Source organism: Podarcis vaucheri, assembly GCF_965113315.1.
Source record: "Podarcis vaucheri genome assembly, chromosome: 15".
Classification (NCBI taxonomy): domain Eukaryota; kingdom Metazoa; phylum Chordata; class Lepidosauria; order Squamata; family Lacertidae; genus Podarcis; species Podarcis vaucheri.
The window spans coordinates 15,062,046-15,079,976 of NC_138753.1; the positions used below are offsets into that span (position 1 = coordinate 15,062,046).

The 17,931-nt window shown below is 47.4% G+C and overlaps 1 protein-coding gene across 2 annotated transcripts in view; it reads right to left on the reverse strand.

Moving 5' to 3' along the window:
- The window catches only part of TMEM132E (transmembrane protein 132E), a 125,121-nt gene that overhangs the window by 36,890 nt on the left and 70,300 nt on the right, over positions 1-17,931 (reverse strand). Inside the window, exon 1 of one of the 2 annotated variants that reach the window (XM_082201366.1) lies at positions 2,635-2,808. The exons of the other annotated variant lie outside the window; for it this stretch is intronic. Within the exon in view, the coding sequence (XP_082057492.1) occupies positions 2,635-2,722 (88 nt within the window). The 5' untranslated portion in view covers positions 2,723-2,808. Of the gene's footprint in view, positions 1-2,634; positions 2,809-17,931 lie in introns of those variants that run through there. 2 annotated transcript variants of the gene reach the window in all.

Below are 17,931 nucleotides of genomic sequence, written 5' to 3' on the forward strand. Positions count from 1 at the left end.
CTCTGTTTTGGCACCAAGCAAAGACGTGCTTAATTTTCTCAGGCCTTTTAATTCAATTTGCTCTGTTTTATCTTGGTTGGGATTGTATGGGGGTATTTTTTATGCTACTGCTATTGCTTTTTTATTGCTTCTTTTGTATGTTTTCAATTTGTTTTATTGTGCCCTGAAATTTTGTAATCCATCCTGGGGATTTTATTGGACGGGGTATAAATCCCGAAAACAAAACAAGCAAACAAATGAATGAATCATTTTCTTTTCTTTTCATTCTCCTGTTACACCACGCAAGCCAACATCATACAGAAATCAGAGATCAGGCGAGATATCCCACCTATCGGCTTGCAATAGATGCCACAACAATTAGGGTGTCACCCAAACCATGGTTGATGGACACAGGTGAATTACATTCTTTGGGGGAAAGCAAGAGAAATGAATCATTTTTAATGCAATGCTGGTCTTGATCTCCCTCTGTGAACTCTTCAAATCAGCAGTCGCCAACGCAGCGCCCACGGGCAGGAGAGTGCACATCAGTACCTTGTATGGTGCCTGCGAAAATCTCAATAAATATCTCTTCAAAAATCCAGGGTGCATGAGGGTCTATTTACTCTTCCTTCTCAGTACACTAACCCCTCTTCTCATTTAATTCCCACAACAACCTGGTGAGGTGGGCTAAGCTGGCCCAAGGTCACCCAATGAGCTTCTTCGGCCAAGTGAGGTTTGAAACGCTGGTCTCCCAGCTCCTAGTCCGACACTCTAACCACTGCACCAGGCTGCCTCACCCACCTACATTTCACTGGAGATGAGGATGGGACACCCAGCCACTTTCTGAACAGAGGACAAAGGCAAAGAGCTGCTTCTCCCTGTGAGGAAGCACAGCAGTGGCTGGTGCAGGTGTCTTTTCCCAATAAACTGGGGCATTCCCACAGTACTTGGTGCGCCTCTCTCTTTTTATGCTCTTTTAGAAGCACCAGCCATTTTGCATTACGCTCCGCTCACATGGCAGCCATTTTGGAGGAAGTGGCGCCCACAGGCCCCAAAGCATTGGCAGCCACTGCTGCAATGCAGATTTTCAACAATCTTTTCCCTCTACAAACGAGAATGTTCAGGCAGCTCTTACTGCCTATCACCGTCTTCACCAACCTAGTTCTGTCCAGAGGTTGTCCTAGACCATGGCCAATTGTCAGGGATGAGGGGACCTTTAGTTCAACAGTGTCTGAAGGCCGCCACTAAAGTGGTGAATTATTATCAGTAGTAATAATATAATGCCCTTCATCTGCAGATCTCAGGGCAGTATATCCTGCTACCATATCTTTTCCAGGATTTCTGGTATCTCTTTGTAGGTTTTCTTAGTTGTCCATTGTTGGCTGTTATCTGTGGGATTCAGAGTTCCCTACTTTTTTTTTTTAAGCAGAAGGTAACACAAGACCCATTTTACTCCACATAAAACAACGACAGTGCACCCCACTTTTGTGACACTCTGCACAGAGAGTCTGGGTGGGAAGAGCTGTCGGGTGGCCAAATTTTAAAACGTTCAGGTGGGAAAAGGCTGAGATACAGAGGTTTAAAGCCCAGCGGGGGTGTCTTTTCCAGCCTGAGGGCCACATTTGCTTTTGGAGAGCCTTCTGGGGGCCACGTGCTAGTAGTGGCAAGAGACAGAGACAAAAGAAAGTGAAGCAACCCTTTGGAAAGGTCAGATCGATAACTCAGTCAATAGAGCATGAGGCTCTTAATCCCAGGGTGGTGGGTTCGAGCCCCACGCTGGTCAAAAAATTCCTCCATTGCAGGGGGTTGGACCAGGTGATCTTATGGTCCCTTCCAACTCTATGATGCGCACCCCTATTGGGTTCTGGAACGATGGCAGAGAGAGGGGACAAAATGTCTCACTGACTATCCAGGAGACAAGCTTGCTGGGACTCTGTGGATCAACACGTGAGAAGCCAGGACTTCACCAGCTCCTTGCAGCAATGTCCAACCACAGGCTGCAGGTCATATCCTCCAGAGACACCCCCTTAAATAACATGAAATAAAGCAGAAATGGAGTGATCTCGCTGCTGCTGCCCTCCCCTCCACAAGCAATCTGTGCATTGCCCCCACATGATCCAAAGCGCCCTGCAAAACTGCTTGCAATCTGTCTCGCAATTAGCATCTGGAAATTAAGGCACAGAGATTCCCAGCTTAGCCTGGTGTTAATAGGTAGACAGCTTTGCTGAGGGGGTGGGGGGAGGCAGGTGCAAGAGTTAAATCCGCAGAGAGTTGCCTGCCAGCCAGCTACAGAACAGTAGCTTTCAAAGCCCAGCGATTGCTCCCCTAAAGGAAGCCTGCTACGGGCTTGGGTAGAGGAAACAGAACCGAATTCTCCCATGGATCCTTACAGAAAAGATCCTACGAATATCACAGAGACAGGATGGCTGCATCTCTCCATTTGGGTTAGAATTGCGGAATTAAAAGCCCCCCCCCCCCGTGGGTTGTCCAGTTCAAGCCCCTGCAATGCAGGGACCGCCGCTCCAGAATCCCTGGCAGGTGGCCATCCAAGCTCTGTTTCAAAACCATGCAGGTCAGTCACAGCATCTCAGACTAACCTACCTCACAGGGTTGTTGTGAGGATAAAATGGGGAGGAAGAGACTGGTGTGTGTCACCTTGAGCTCCTTGGAGGGAAAGGTGGGATGCAAAGGCAATAAACAAAGATGTGGTACAGTCCATTCTGCCTCTCCAGGACTCTACCATCTCCTTCGGCTGTGTGCATCAATCCAGCATGTTCTCACAACCCCCCACCCCAAACCTCCCTTCTTCTCCCCCACCCCAATCTTTCCCTTCTCCTCTGTGCGGTTTTATCTGACCCGTGCCAGCTCCGCTCTGCCTTCAGAGCCTGGCTGTGTGGGAGCCAGGATCCGACATGGCTGCAGCTCCTATCAATTTGTCTCAGCCTAATATCTCAGCGGAGAGTCGTAGCTAATGTCCAGATATTCTTGGCTCTTGTCGGAGCGACCGCAAAAGGCCTCCCCGTTGCCACCACACTCTAAGCAGCATACTGAGTTATTTTGCGTCGTGCAGAGCAACAGAGCTATGAAGCAAGCTAGAGATGGCTGGCGCCCTGCCCAGTATGTGTGGGAGAGGCCCAGGGTCTCTCTCTCTCTTTCTGTGTTTGTGGCAAGAGGTCATAATGAAAACAGGAGCTTGGTGGACACATAGTAAGCTCTGGGGTGGACTAGGGGTGCACTGTTCATGTAGCCAACAATCAGAAGAAGAGAATTTCTTGGAAGTACCGTATTTACTAATTCGCACCTCCTTTTGGCCAAATTAGGGTGCACGTTTGATGGCACATTTACATTCGCCAGCAAATACTTTTTTGGTTTTTGAGGTTTTGAAAAATTGAGGTGTGCATTAGATTCGAAGGCGCATTAAATTCACATAGATACACTAATCAAATTATAGAGTGGATTTGCGTAAGTGGGGAGTTGCCTGTACTTACGTTATGTTGCATTTATGTGTTTTTTATGATGTAATTATTTTTAATTTCATAAGCCACCTTGAGCATGTTTTCAACTGTGGAACTGCAGCATACAAATGAAACAACATTTATACCCCGCCCATCTGGCTGGGTTTCCTCAGCCACTCTGGGTGGCTTCCAGCACATACAAAAACATAATATGTATGTATGTATGTATGTATGTATGTATGACAAACCTAGGTGATGACAAACCTAGACAGCAAAAGCAGAGACATCACCTTGCTGACAAAGGTCCGTATAGTTAAAGCTATGGTTTTCCCAGTAGTGATGTATGGAAGTGAGAGCTGGACCATAAAGAAGGCTGTTCGCCAAAGAATTGATGCTTTTGAATTATGGTGCTGGAGGAGACTGTTGAGAGTCCCATGGACTGCAAGAAGATCAAACCTCTCCATTCTTAAGGAAATCAGCCCTGAGTGCTCACTGGAAGGACAGATCCTGAAGCTGAGGCTCCAGTACTTTGGCCACCTCATGAGAAGAGAAAACTCCCTTGAAGCTACAAACATGAGTTTGACCAAACTGCGGGAGGCAGTGGAAGACAGGAGGGCCTGGCGTGCTCTGGTCCATGGGGTCACGAAGAGTCGGACACGACTAAACAACAAATGTATATATGTATGTATGCAAAACTCCAGGACCAACTGTTCTCTTACAGTATATCCCTGCCTGATCACTGAGCTCTTAAGGGGAGTCCCTGTTACTGGTCCCCCATAACTCAGACCCCTGCCTCAGTTCCGCCAGAAGCCATGCTGCGTTGAGTACTGTGGCCCAAATTTTGCAGAACTCCCTTGCAGTTGAGGTGAGGCAGGCCCCCTCCCTGTTGAACTTCCACCACCTACTGAAGACTGTTTCACTCAAGAGGGTATTTTATTTTCACTTTGATTATACAGATATAACAGATTCTTATTTTTCCTGTGTGTTGTATCTTTGTAAACTGCTCAGAGGCCCTTGTAGTTAAGTGGTATATATTGTTTTAATGGTAATAATAAATGTTCTGTCTGTAAGCACCCCATAATACAAGCATAACAAAAACACACAGCATCATATCAAGTCCTTTGTGTTTCATTTCTTATTTTTTGCTTTTTTGTAGAGGGTGTTCTATATTTATGCATGCTTTCTATACATGCTTTTGAATTCTTATCAAACATGCATAATTCAGGCAATGGATTTGATGGTGTTTACGCAAGACGCTGTTAATGGCATTCCAATATTAAGATTATTTCTGCACTTCAATATTATTATTTTGGAAGATATATATAGCACTATAGTGAGATGTGATAATTATTTACACCCACTCTTCAAACTGGCCTGTTTATACCTGTTTTTCAAATACTCGAAGCTTTCCTTCTTTTTGACTAGTATAGTGGAACGCCATAAAGCATGATGAGAGAAAGACGGAAATACTTTTAAAGGGGTTTAACACATAATCAATAGAAGCAGCGCATCCTCTCATAGGAACATAGCAAGGTGCCTTATTGGTTTGTCTAGCTCAGTACTGTCCACACTGACTGGCAGCAGCTCTCCAAGGTTTCAGGCAAGGGAAGTCCAAGCCCTACCTGGGATCTTCTGCTCTAACCACTGATCACTACCACCATTAACTGCTACTATGGGATATAAATACAACAAATAAGCTCTTCTGTTTGCCTGCATAAGAAAGCTGGAGGAGTCAGCCAGGTGCAGAGGTCAACCTGGCATCCAGAGATCTCCACAGGGTCACAATTAGACCCACACCAGTCACAAAACACACCTGGTGTCTGGGGAATTCCAAAAACTGCTGTCAAGGGCAGTTGTCTCCAGAATTTTGCCATATATTAAACTCCCTGTGGCAGCCATTTAATGTGATGCCATGCCCACTCGTGGCAGTCATTTTATACTGTACCAGGCCCAACCATGGCCAGCAATTTTGTCAGATGCCATGCCTACCCAGGGCAGCCATCTTGCGACTGGCACTCACAGCTCTCTTCCTAAAACTCGAAGTGTGGCCCCTGGTTCAAAAGACGCTGTCTCAGCCCCAATCACTTTCTGCCAGGGCTGAATTTTAAGACTGCAGGCTCCTCCGCGGCAGGGATCTATGGTTGGAGTCAGGAATGGCATACCCCTTGTCCATAATAGGCCTAACCTTGCCTTGCATTAACATGTGTGATTGTGTGTGTCGGTCCTCTTGTGGCTCGGGGATCAAATCTCACCACACACACACACTGGGGCCGAATGCAGCCTTTCGGAGCTATCTTTCTGGCCCTTGGGATTTCTCTAGGTCACACCTCTCTCCCTAAGCCACATATCATGTCTTCCTTGAGTGTTTTTGCCCAGCTAGAAGGTCTCCTTCAACTCTGCCACTTCCCTGAATGGTGGAAAGAGAATGGAGGGGTGTACAGAGAAATCAGACCATGGTATCAAAGGTGAAATTCATGTTCATTGTTCCGCCTGTTTTTGCCTCTGACCCCGAAAGTATTGCCCCCAAAGGGAGCGAGTCCCTTGGGCTGGAAGGGGCGCCTCTACCCCCAAGGCAGAGGCAGAAATCCGGCGCCAGCCTTCCATCAATCCCGTGGAATACCCAGTAGCATGATAGCGTGTTTTCATTATTCCCGAGAGCCTGCTAGTAATTCAATTAAAAGCTTCAGAAGAAAGCAGCCCTCGACACTACCTGTTTATATCGCAGCAAGCAGCCGGGAATTCTCAATAAACCATCTGAATACACTTGAAATTTATAGCCGTGATATACAGCTCCAGAGAAGAGATGAGAAAGCAACAATGGCAACAGGAAACTTTTGCTCAGATTTAAATAGATGAACTGGCCAGCAGTGAGTCAAGGCCATTTGTCCATCTGACCTAGTGATGACTGCTCCCAAGGAGACGGCCACTGTGGTGCTCTCCAAATGCGGTGGACTACAACTCCCATCATGCCCAGAGCCATTGCAGTGGATGATGGGAGTTGGAGTCCCCCCCAAAAAATCTATTTATTGTATTTATATCCCACTTTTTTCTCTGAGAAACTCAAGGTGGCATACATAGTTCTCCCCCTCCTCATTCAGTTCCCACAACAACCCTGTGAGGTAGGTTAGGCTGAGAGGCAGGGGCTGGCCCAAGGTCACAATCAGTGAGCTTCCTGGCCAAGTGGGGATTCAAACCCTGGCCTACCAGGTCCCAGTCCAACCATTATGCCACACTAGCTCTATATGGAAGTCATCAAACTGGCTATCCCTGGTCTGCCGCTGTCCAGAGTCTCAGTAGGGAGGGGTGACTCTCTCTCAGAAAGATGCACACAGGGCATGGAGAAGGTGGACGGAGGGAAGTTTTTCTCCTTAATGCTAGAACTCATGGGCATCCAATAAAGCTGAGAGAATCGAGACAGTTCTTCTTCATGCATAGTTAAACTATGGAACTCCCTGCCGCAGGAGGCAGTGAGGCACCAGCTTGAACAACTTTAAAAGGGGATTAGCAAATTTATGGAGGAGGAGAAACTATCATCGGCTACTAGCCATGAGAGTTCTGCTGTGCCTTCACAGTCAAAGGTTGTATGCTTATGGATACCAGTTGCTGGAAACCACAGGAGGGGAGAGGACTGTTCTTATGCTAAGATCCTGCTTGCTGGTTTCCCAGAAGAGGCATCTGGCTGGCTACTGTGAGAACAGGATGCTGGACTCGATGGGCCATCAGCCTGATCCGGCAGACTATCCTCGCGTCCTTAGATGCCAGGGACTGAACTTGGAACTTCTGCGGGCAACACGATGCTCTGCAGCCGAGCTCATTCACCGAGGCCACCGGATTGCGCCGGTTCTATGAATTATTCATCTCCATTACACCCAGACTCGGGGACGTTTTCCTCCGGCGCCCGTGAGATTAAAGAGCCCTCAGCTATCTCTGATCTCCTCCCCGCGACAGAGAGAGAGAGAGAGAGAGAGAACGTCGCCTCCGCGTCCCTGCTAAGCTTTCCGTTCGATTAGCTGAATCAATGGAATCCCCTCGGTGGTTTGTAAGTAAAGGCGCGGGGCCTCCTCCGCAGGGTCGTGGGAAACCCAGAAAAGGAGAGGGAGAGGCGCCCTGCTGATCTTGCAGCTGCTGGAAAGCAGAACAGAAGTCGAAGCCGGTAGCTGTCTCTCTCCCCTCTGTACCGGCTCATCTCCAGCCAAGCAGAGCCAAAGAGCCAATTTGGGGGGGGGGAGCAATAACTGGCCGAGGGTTCCCCCCTCCCTGCTTGCATTTATATGGATGGATGGAGCCACTCTGGCTGAGTGTTTAAGGTTGAGCGATAAGCCCATTATGAGCAGGGCTAATGGCAGCGTGTGGGAAACCTTTGCGACATGGGCAAAGCAGTGTGATAATCAGATGCTCCACTCCGGCGCATGCCAGGGCCCATCCATCACAGGGAGGCTGCCACGCGGCCTCATCCCGCCCCCTAAGTGAAGAGACACACACACACACCCTTAACGTGTCAGCAACCCTCAGGCACTATCCACAAGAAGGTCTGAGATGGGAGAAAGCAGCTCTGCCACATACCCAGGGTTGGAAGCAGCTTGGAGGTCACCAATGGTCATTGACTTGGATGGCTTTAAATGAGGACTGGACAAAATCACGGAGGGCTATTGACTGGACTAAATGGGCCAGTGGTCTGAACCAGCAGGCTCTCCTGGTTTCCTTATGGTGTGTTCGCTGGATGGAGCAGTGTTCAAAATTAGGCAGGCGCCAGACACGTTTAGCGACCAGCGCAGGTCCAATTGCGACCACCTGGAGATCTCCAGATGCCAGGGTAGCGACTGGGAAAAGCAAAATGTCACTTACAGAAGGATCTGAGATATTGCCACTGAAGCTTGAAGGTGTTTTATTCTGGATTGCTTTATCTGACGTTTTATAAAAACAAACAAAAATGGAGCCTAGACATGGCATTGTGGCAACCGTAACCCAGGTTTAAGGCACCATTTGGTGATTAGATTATACAGTGGAACTTCGCTTTTTGAACATCTTGGCTGCCAAATGTTTCGGAAGCCGAACACCAAAAACCTGGAAGTGAATGCTTCCACTTTCAAATGCACCTCGGAAGTCGAATGGCTTCTGCCATTTTCACCATTCACTCTGCCAACAGCTCTTTAATTTTCGGTTTCCGAACGTTTCAGAAGTCAAACAGACTTATGTCCGAAAACCGAGGTTCCACTGTATATGAGTTTTTAAGACTGGTCCAGAGGTAGAAAGCTGAAATGGTGAAGGAAAAACCTTATTGGTCTCTTCTTACATCATTTCATTATAATTTTATTACTGATCATATACTGGCCTGGGAGCCTAGGAATTATCTTAAGAAGTGTACTGGGCTCAGCTGGATTTGTGTCGCTGGTGTAAAGTGGAACTCCTCAGGGGTCGATACGGTTTTTCTTCACCCCACCTCCAAAGTCAATTCCAGCTGGAAAACTGCTGCTAAGCATGTGAATACACACACACACCAAAAAAACACACACACATACACCAGCCACTTACTTCAGACCCTGCAGGTGAATCGGCCACTCGGAAAAATGTCCACCGCCGTTATAGATAATTCATTTCCTTTCTGTGTCAAACCCACCCCTAATTCCTACCCAAAGCCACTCTGGGCAAAACTGTAAGCAACAGACGCACTCTCCGTAATTGGATAGCAAAATTGCAACGTAATACATTTCAAGCGTACATGCTCTGCATCCATTTATTCCTACTTGAACTCATTCTTTGGAAGAAGCCGAGCTGGGTAACTGGGAGGTTTATTTGCCTGCGCTGCTGCCTTTCGAGATTTCCGTCAGGCACGGCTTATGATGCATTTGCAAAAACTGTCCGCCCAGCCAAGAGGACTGGAAACTTAATTCACGAGAAAGAAAGCCAAGATTCTTAGGGTGGTGACCGTCACATGGAGCATCAAAGGCCACACATGCGCAGAACTCTAGAATGCACAGTCATATGGTTGCTAGTGAATGGAAAGGCGCTCTGCACATCCTCAGAGGAAGATGGACCCTGCATTATTGCTTCAAATGCTTCAGAGTCCTGGTACCGAAAGCATGAATGCCATCTTCCAAGTGTGATTTCCTTTTGAAAATTCATTAATTGCATACCATTTCTTTCCCACCCACCACCCCTCAGATAAGTAAACAAATAAATCCCCGCAGGTGATCCACTTCCAACGATGCTCATATTGCAATTTAGGTGAAAATAGTTGGCAATTATAGAGATGTACAACCCACAAAGTCCTTCACACACTTGAGAAATGCTGCTAATCTGCTCTTGCCAATGTTCTTTTAAGACCCTTCAAAAGCTCTTGGAGACAGACTCTCAAGATCAGCCTTTGATTTTGTTTCTTAGAGGAATGTCTGTTGAAATCCTATGCATTCAACATAATGGGACTTGCTTCCAGGACACTGGGAAATGTAGTTTTCCCTCTGTACCCAAATCCTCAGAAGGACATGGGCACCTTGGGAACTATACTTCTTTGTTTTAAAATATTTTGCCACACTCTAGCTGAAAAGGTGCTCAGGGCAGCTTACACAGCTCAGTAGTGAGAGAGACCCTGCCTTCCATGCCCACCCCCACCCCTGTTTCAATTCTAAAAGGCACATCACACAAGGAGAAGGCAATGGGGAGGGAGGAGGAAAAAAACAGGCTCAAGCACCCATTTTTAAAATCACAGTCCTTATGACAATCCGCTGGCTTTTATTTCCCATGGTTCCCGGAACCTGAGGCCAACATTTGGTGCAACATTTGTGGATCCAGGGAAGGAACCAGGTTGAGACGAAAGATCACTTGATTCAAAGATGAGCTTCTAGGGCAAATAATACTCAATTCAAAATGCAGCCCAACATTGCAGGCAAGACAAACCTGGTATTCAGAAGCAAGTCGTTTCATCATCATTCATTTGTTTATCTATTTCATAAGATTTGCATACTGCTTGAGTCTTTAAAAAAAAAAACAACCTCAAAGCTGTTCTTGAAAAAAGTTAAAAAGCATTATCAATAAGAAGAATTAATAGCAAACTGAAACTTTCAAAAAGTTATAGTAACAATGGACTAAAAACAGAATTAAAACTCGCACCAACTTTTAAGCATCTGGGTATTCTTGCCTAAACAAAAATGTTTTTGTTGTTGTTGTTGTTTAGTCGTTTAGTCGTGTCCGACTCTTCGTGACCCCATGGACCAGAGCACGCCAGGCACTTCTGTCCTCCACTGCCTCCCGCAGTTTGATCAAACTCATGCTAGTAGCTTCAAGAACACCATCCAACCATCTCATTCTCTGTCGTCCCCTTCTCCTTGTGCCCTCCATCTTTCCCAACATCAGGGTCTTTTCCAGGGAGTCCTCTCTTCTCATGAGGTGGCCAAAGTATTGGAGCCTCAGCTTCACGATCTGTCCTTCCAGTGAGCACTCAGGGCTGATTTCCTTCAGAATGGATAGGTTTGATCTTCTTGCAGTCCATGGGACTCTCAAGAGTCTCCTCCAGCACCATAATTCAAAAGCATCAATTCTTCGGCGATCAGCCTTCTTTATGGTCCAGCTCTCACTTCCATACATCACTACTGGGAAAACCATGGCTTTTACTATACGGACCTTTGTTGGCAAGGTGATGTCTCTGCTTTTTAAGATGTTGTCTAGGTTTGCCATCGCCTTTCTCCCAAGGAGCAGGCGTCTTTTAATTTCGTGATTGCTGTCACCATCTGCACTGATCATGGAGCCCAAGAAAGTAAAATCTCTCACTGCCTCCATTTCTTCCCCATCTATTTGCCAGGAGTTGATGGGCCCAGTGGCCATGATCTTCGTTTTTTTGATGTTGAGCTTCAGACCATATTTTGCGCTCTCCTCTTTCACCCTCATTAAAAGGTTCTTTAATTCCTCTTCACTTTCTGCCATCAAGGTTGTGTCATCTGCATATCTGAGGTTGTTGATATTTCTTCCGGCAATCTTAATTCCGGCTTGGGATTCATCCAGCCCAGCCTTTCGCATGATGAATTCTGCATATAAGTTAAATAAGCAGGGAGACAATATACAGCCTTGCCGTACTCCTTTCCCAATTTGGAACCAATCAGTTGTTCCATATCCAGTTCTAACTGTAGCTTCTTGTCCCACATAGAGATTTCGCAGGAGACAGATGAGGTGATCAGGCACTCCCATTTCTTTAAGAACTTGCCATAGTTTGCTGTGGTCAACACAGTCAAAGGCTTTTGCATAGTCAATGAAGCAGAAGTAGATGTCTTTCTGGAACTCTCTGGCTTTCTCCATAATCCAGCGCATGTTTGCAATTTGGTCTCTGGTTCCTCTGCCTCTTCTAAATCCAGCTTGCACTTCTGGGAGTTCTCGGTCCACATACTGCTTGAGCCTTCCTTGTAGAATTTTAAGCATAACCTTGCTAGCATGTGAAATGAGTGAAATTGTGTGGTAGTTGGAGCATTCTTTGGCACTGCCTTTCTTTGGGATTGGAATGTAGACTGATCTTCTCCAATCCTCTGGCCACTGCTGAGTTTTCCAAACTTGCTGGCATATTGAGTGTAGCACCTTAACAGCATCATCTTTTAAAATTTTAAACAGTTCAGCTGGAATACCATCACTTCCACTGGCCTTGTTATTTGCAGTGCTTTCTAAGGCCCATTTGACTTCACTCTCCAGGATGTCTGGCTCAAGGTCAGCAACCACACTACCTGGGGTGTACGAGACATCCATATCTTTCTGGTATAATTCCTCTGTGTATTCTTGCCACCTCTTCTTGATGTCTTCTGCTTCAGTTAGATCTTTACCACTTTTGTCCTTTATTATGGTAATCTTTGTACGAAATGTTCCTTTCATATTTCCGATTTTCTTGAACAGATCTCTGGTTCTTCCCATTCTGTTGCTTTCCTCTATTTCTTTGCATTGCTCGTTTAAGAAGGCCTTCTTGTCTCTCCTTGCTGTTCTTTGGAAATCTGCATTCAATTTCCTGTATCTTTCACTATCTCCCTCGCATTTTGCTTGCCTTCTCTCCTCCGCTATTTGTAAGGCCTCGTTGGACAGCCACTTTGCTTTCTTGCATTTCTTTTTCATTGGGATGGTTTTAGTTGCTGCCTCCTGTATAATGTTGCGAGCCTCCATCCATAGTTCTTCAGGCACTCTGTCCAGCAAATCTAAATCCTTAAACCTGTTCCTCACTTCCACTGTGTATTCATAAGGGATTCATAAAATGTTTCATAAAATTTCATAAAATGTGTATTCATAAAATGTTTTTAACAGGCACCAAAAAGAGTACCGTGATGGCGCCTGCCTGAGGTCAAGAGGCAGGGAGTTCCACAGAGTGGGTGCTGCCACACTTACAATGTGGCACCTGTAACAGGGCCAGTTCTGCAGATTGAGGCAGTGGGGTATATGGGGGTAAGGCAATCTCACAGGTCACCTTCAAAAGGAGGAGAGGAGAGACCATCCTGGGCTCTGATTGGGTGATTCAGCTCCCCTCCCCACCCCCATGGCCAATATGTCTACAAGCAACCAAGCAGATAGAGAAGAAGCTGTAGAAGGCAGAAGGGGGGAGAAAGAGAGACTCATTCATTTGCATATTCATTTAGCCATTAATTTGAAGCTGGAGCCTGCCCTGACTTGAAAGCAAACGGTGGGGAACGATAGATGGAGAGGCGCAGATAACGTTATCTCGTTAAATTTCTACTCAAATCCAATTAAAATGGCTAAATGCATAACCGTTATGGAAAAACGTGGCCTCTCTGCTTAAGTGCCTCTGCCTCTCCCCCTCCTCCTGCTCAAAGAGGATTCCTGGGCAATTCTTCAAAGGGAACCCTAAATCAGGTGCTCTACCACTGATGTATGCTCTACCTCCTTTCGCTAAAAAAATAAAAGTTAAGACTCTAGTCCTCAGGATTCTAAATGTCAGGATGGTTTAAATAGAAAGGTAAGAAGCTGCCTAATGCAAAGGCCTCAGACTATCGATCCACATAGCTTAGTATTCTCTACACTGACTGGCAGCAGCTCTACCTAGAGATGCCACTGGGGGTTGAGCCTGGGACCTTCTCCATGCAAATCAGCCACTCAGCCACAGACCCATGGCCTTTCCTCCATGCTCCTATGAACCAGATGTTGCCATTAAAGGCACAAGACCATTTGTATCCCCAGTCAGTTGGCAACGCTAGCTTTGAACTGCGCAGTAGACTCCCCTGGGGGGGAAAAACAAGATGGCAACTGCAGACTTCGGCCCCCACCCCTCACGCAGGGCCACCTTCCCAGGAGCAGAGGGAGGCCGGGCAGGCCTGCAGTCTATTTACGATCCAGTCCATTACGCGGCTTGTGAATAAACATGGCTCATTGGCACCACTGTGAAGTCAGCATTTAAGGGAGCATGAGGAAAATGGCCGCCCTGGGAGACGGCATAAATCAGGGGCCTTAATTGGAGGCCTCTGCATTTCTTCCTTCCGGTGGGATGCGGTCGTGACTGATGGGAACTCGTGGATGGGAGGGTCCTTAATTTCTTGCCAACTGTCACTGTCAATCTCTTCCCCCACCCAGCCACCACTACCTCGTCTCCCTCTTAGCCAGCCTTTCTCAACCTGTGGGTCCCCAGATGTTGTTGAACTACAACTCCCATCACCCCTAGCTAGCAAGGCCAGAGCTCAGGGATGATGGGAGTTGTAGTCCAACAACATCTGGGGACCCATAGGTTGAGAACCATGGGGTGCTGCAGAAGAGAGATTAGGTAATTTGACGCCAAGGTTTAAGGACCCTCAAAAGATGGAGGACTCTCCTCTCTTGGAGGTTTTTAAGCAGAGGTTGGATGGTCCATCTGTCAGGGGTCCTTGAGCTGTGATTCCTACATTGCAGGGGGTTGGACTTGATGACCCTTGGTGATCTACAATTCTGCTGGGCTCCTGCACCATAGATCTGTCCAACACTGACCGGCAGCAGCTCTTCAGGGTTTCTTCCCCCAAATACTCCTTGAGGATATTGGGGTTGAGCCTGAGAGTTTCTTGCATGGAAATCAGATTCTCTGTCACTCAAGCTATGGCCCTTAAGACACAAGAAGCTGCCTTATGTTGAATCAGAGCATTGGTCCAGCTACCAGACATGTCCCCCCCCCCTCAAAAAATGATTGCCTCCCAGGGAATACTGGAGGGTTAGGTCCTGTACCCATGCCCGAAAAACTGGCTAACAATTCAATTTGGTTCCACAATATTTAAAGAAAGGCATGGTTTTTTAATTGTGGAGTTTTTTAACTGCAAATTTTTAAAAATATAAAATATGGGGGGATCCCAGTTGAGGATGCTGTTGAAGAAATATGCTCTTGATGCAGCAGCAGGCATCTATGGTGTCCAGATCAAGGGAAGTACAGTGGTACCTCGAGTTACAAACGCTTCAGGTTACATACGCTTCAGGTTACAGACTCCGCTAACCCAGAAATAGTGCTTCAAGTTAAGAACTTTGCTTCAGGATGAGAACAGAAATCGTGCTCCGGCGGCATGGCAGCAGCAGGAGGCCTCATTAACTAAAGTGGTGCTTCAGGTTAAGAACAGTTTCAGGTTAAGAATGGACCTCTGGAACGAATTAAATACTTAACCTGAAGTAGCACTGTACAGCTCCATTGTGCCTTAGTTAGGCCCCCACCTGGAGTTCTGTGACCAATTCTGGGCACCTCAGTTTGAGAAAGATATTGCACAGCTGGAAGGTGCGCAAAGGAGAGCTACCAAGATGATCAAGGGCCTGGAAACCAAGCCTTAGGAGGAAAGGTTGAGGGGGTTGAGTATGTTTAGCCTGGAGAAGAGAAGATGCCATCTTCAAATATCTGATTGAGGATGGAGCAACCTTCTTTTCTGCTGCTCCAGAGAGGAGGGCTTGAACCAATGGATTCAAATGACCAGAAATGTCAGGAAGAACTTATTGACAGAAAGAGCTGTTCGACAGTGCAATGGACTCCATCAGAAGGTGGTGGACTCTCTTCAGTGGAGGTTTTTAAACAAAGGGTGGGTGGTTCCCTGTGATGAATTCTTTAGCTGTGGTTCTTTTTAAAATATAGATAGATTTTTTTCGCAAAAAAAGAACCCTTTAGCTGAGATTCCTTCAATTCAGGGTGACCCTTGGATACATTCCAACTCTACAATTCTTTGATGCTATGATTCTGCTCACTGACACCCTCTTCATCACTGCCCAGCATTCAGGGCTGGATCCAGCCCACAAAAATAGGTTTGGAAGACTAATAAGCGTTGGGGAATCCTAACTCAAAGTTAAACTCTCTTTATTCCACTCGCAAATTCAATGAACATCTTTTTGGAAAATGCGTTTCGTCCCTTGTTTTGAAAGCAGTGGCTTAATCCAAATCTATGTGATTACTAGCCTAGGGGGGAAAACAAGATCCACGGATTCAGGGTCTCACCCAAATGGGATGCCTTTCTCTCCCCCTTCTGCTGCTGATCCTGATCTCATCCTGCACATCAGATGGTCCCGGATTCCCTGGCAACCAACACAGCAGGGGGGGCCTAGATTACGGATCTGGCCAAGATTAGTTGAGCAAAATCTGGATCACGGCACCAAACGGGCTTGATTTCCTCTTAAGAAGAAAATGCATTTAAAGCGCCCCCGTAATCTCTCGCCCAAAAGAGGGCAGCTGGCCAGGGGGAGGGGGGAAAGGTGGAGAGGGAGCACAAAGGGGACACAATGCTAATCCTGCGGGGAAAGCTATCTAATCTTCCCACACAGAGCAGTAGATGGTGCGCAGACAGAGGCTGAATGTCGGCATGTAATGGGATGTGTGGCAGGAATCTTGTTTAGCCCTGTTTGGTTGCACGATGCGATTTCCACCAGAAACGGAGGAGGCTTTTGAGTTTAGGAGAGAGAAATCATGAATGGAAGAACCTATGAGGAGCCTGCAGGATCAGGTCAATAGCCCACCTAATCCATCATCTTATTTCCCCCCTCAGTGGCCAATCAGGTGTCCATTTTGGGAAGCGCAAAAGCAGGACCTGAGCACCAGAAGACTCTCCCTGCCTCACCACTGTAGTAAAGGTAAAGGGACCCCTGACCATTAGGTCCAGTGGTGGCCAACTCTGGGGTTGCGGCGCTCATCTCGCTTTATTGGCCGAGGGAGCCGGCGTACAGCTTCCAGGTCATGTGGCCAGCATGACTAAGCCGCTTCTGGAGAACCAGAGCAGCACACGGAAACGCCGTTTACCTTCCCGCCGGAGCAGTACCTAGGTTGGCAGAAGCAGGGACCGAACAACGGGAGCTCACCACGTCGCGGGGATTCGAACCGCCAACCTTCTGAACAGCAAGTCCTAGGTTCAGTGGTTTAACCCACAGCGCCACCCGCCTCACCACTGTAGTTTCCAGCAACTGGCGCTCACAAGCATTGCTGCCTCCAATCTTGGGGCTTTTTAAAGAAAAATGCTGAGCAACAGGGGAACACAACACTTGCAAAAGATGATTCACAGCGTACAGAAAGCAGGCAGGGACTTTTTCTCCCTCTCTCCTAACACTACAACTTGTGGACATCCAAGGAAGGTGAATGCTGGAAGATCTGCAGGTGCAGTCAAATTGTTGGACGGTTGCAGAGCCTGCTGTGGCTGCAGAGACCAATACAGGAGAGACATGTTTTGTTGCAGCTGGGGAAGATGAAGGCATCGGGTCTTGCTGCTGCAGATGCATCATGCAGTTTCTCCTCTCTGCACACCGCCCAGCGGTCATTCCTCCTCTGGTCACTGCTATGGACGCACAACCTGACTGCCTGTCTCCAGGCACTGCGGTCGTCTGCAAGGGATTCCCACACAGCAGAGTTGACATTTTCAGCCTTCATGTCCCATTTGCAGACGTCTTTGTAACGCCGAGTTGGTCTGCCAATGGGCCTAGAGCCTGAAGCCAGCTGCCGGTAGAGCACCTCCTTGAGGAACCTGTCCTCTGCGGACATGACTGAGCCAGCGTAGAAGTTGCCGAGACAGGAGTGCGAAACATGCTGCAGATGTGGGCTTGGGAAGATCCAGGGCAGGCAAAATGAAGACCTCCTTCATGTGATGCAATGCAAAATTGTGGACTTCGTAACCACAAGAAGCCGCAATGGCCACCAACTTGGGTGTCTTCAACAGAGGGTTCAATGCATTCACAAAGGATAACACTACCCAACAGCTACCAGCCAATGTGTCAGAGGTCAGAATGCTCCTGAATGCCAATGGCTGGGAATTCCAATGGGGAGAGTGTTGCTCTTGGACGTGGGTCCTGCATGCAGGTTTCCTACAGGCATCTGGTTGGACAAGGTGAGAGCCCTAGATGCCCGCCCCCTCCATGGCCTGATCCAGGTGCAGGTCTCTTCTGATTTTCTTAAGGGACTCACTTGTTCTTGTCGTTGTTGTTTAGTCGTGTCCGACTCTTCATGACCCCATGAACCAAAGCACGCCAGGCACTTCTGTCCTCCACTGCCTCCCGCAGTTTGGTCAGACTCATGTTGGTAGCTTCGAGAACACTGCCCAACCATCTTGTC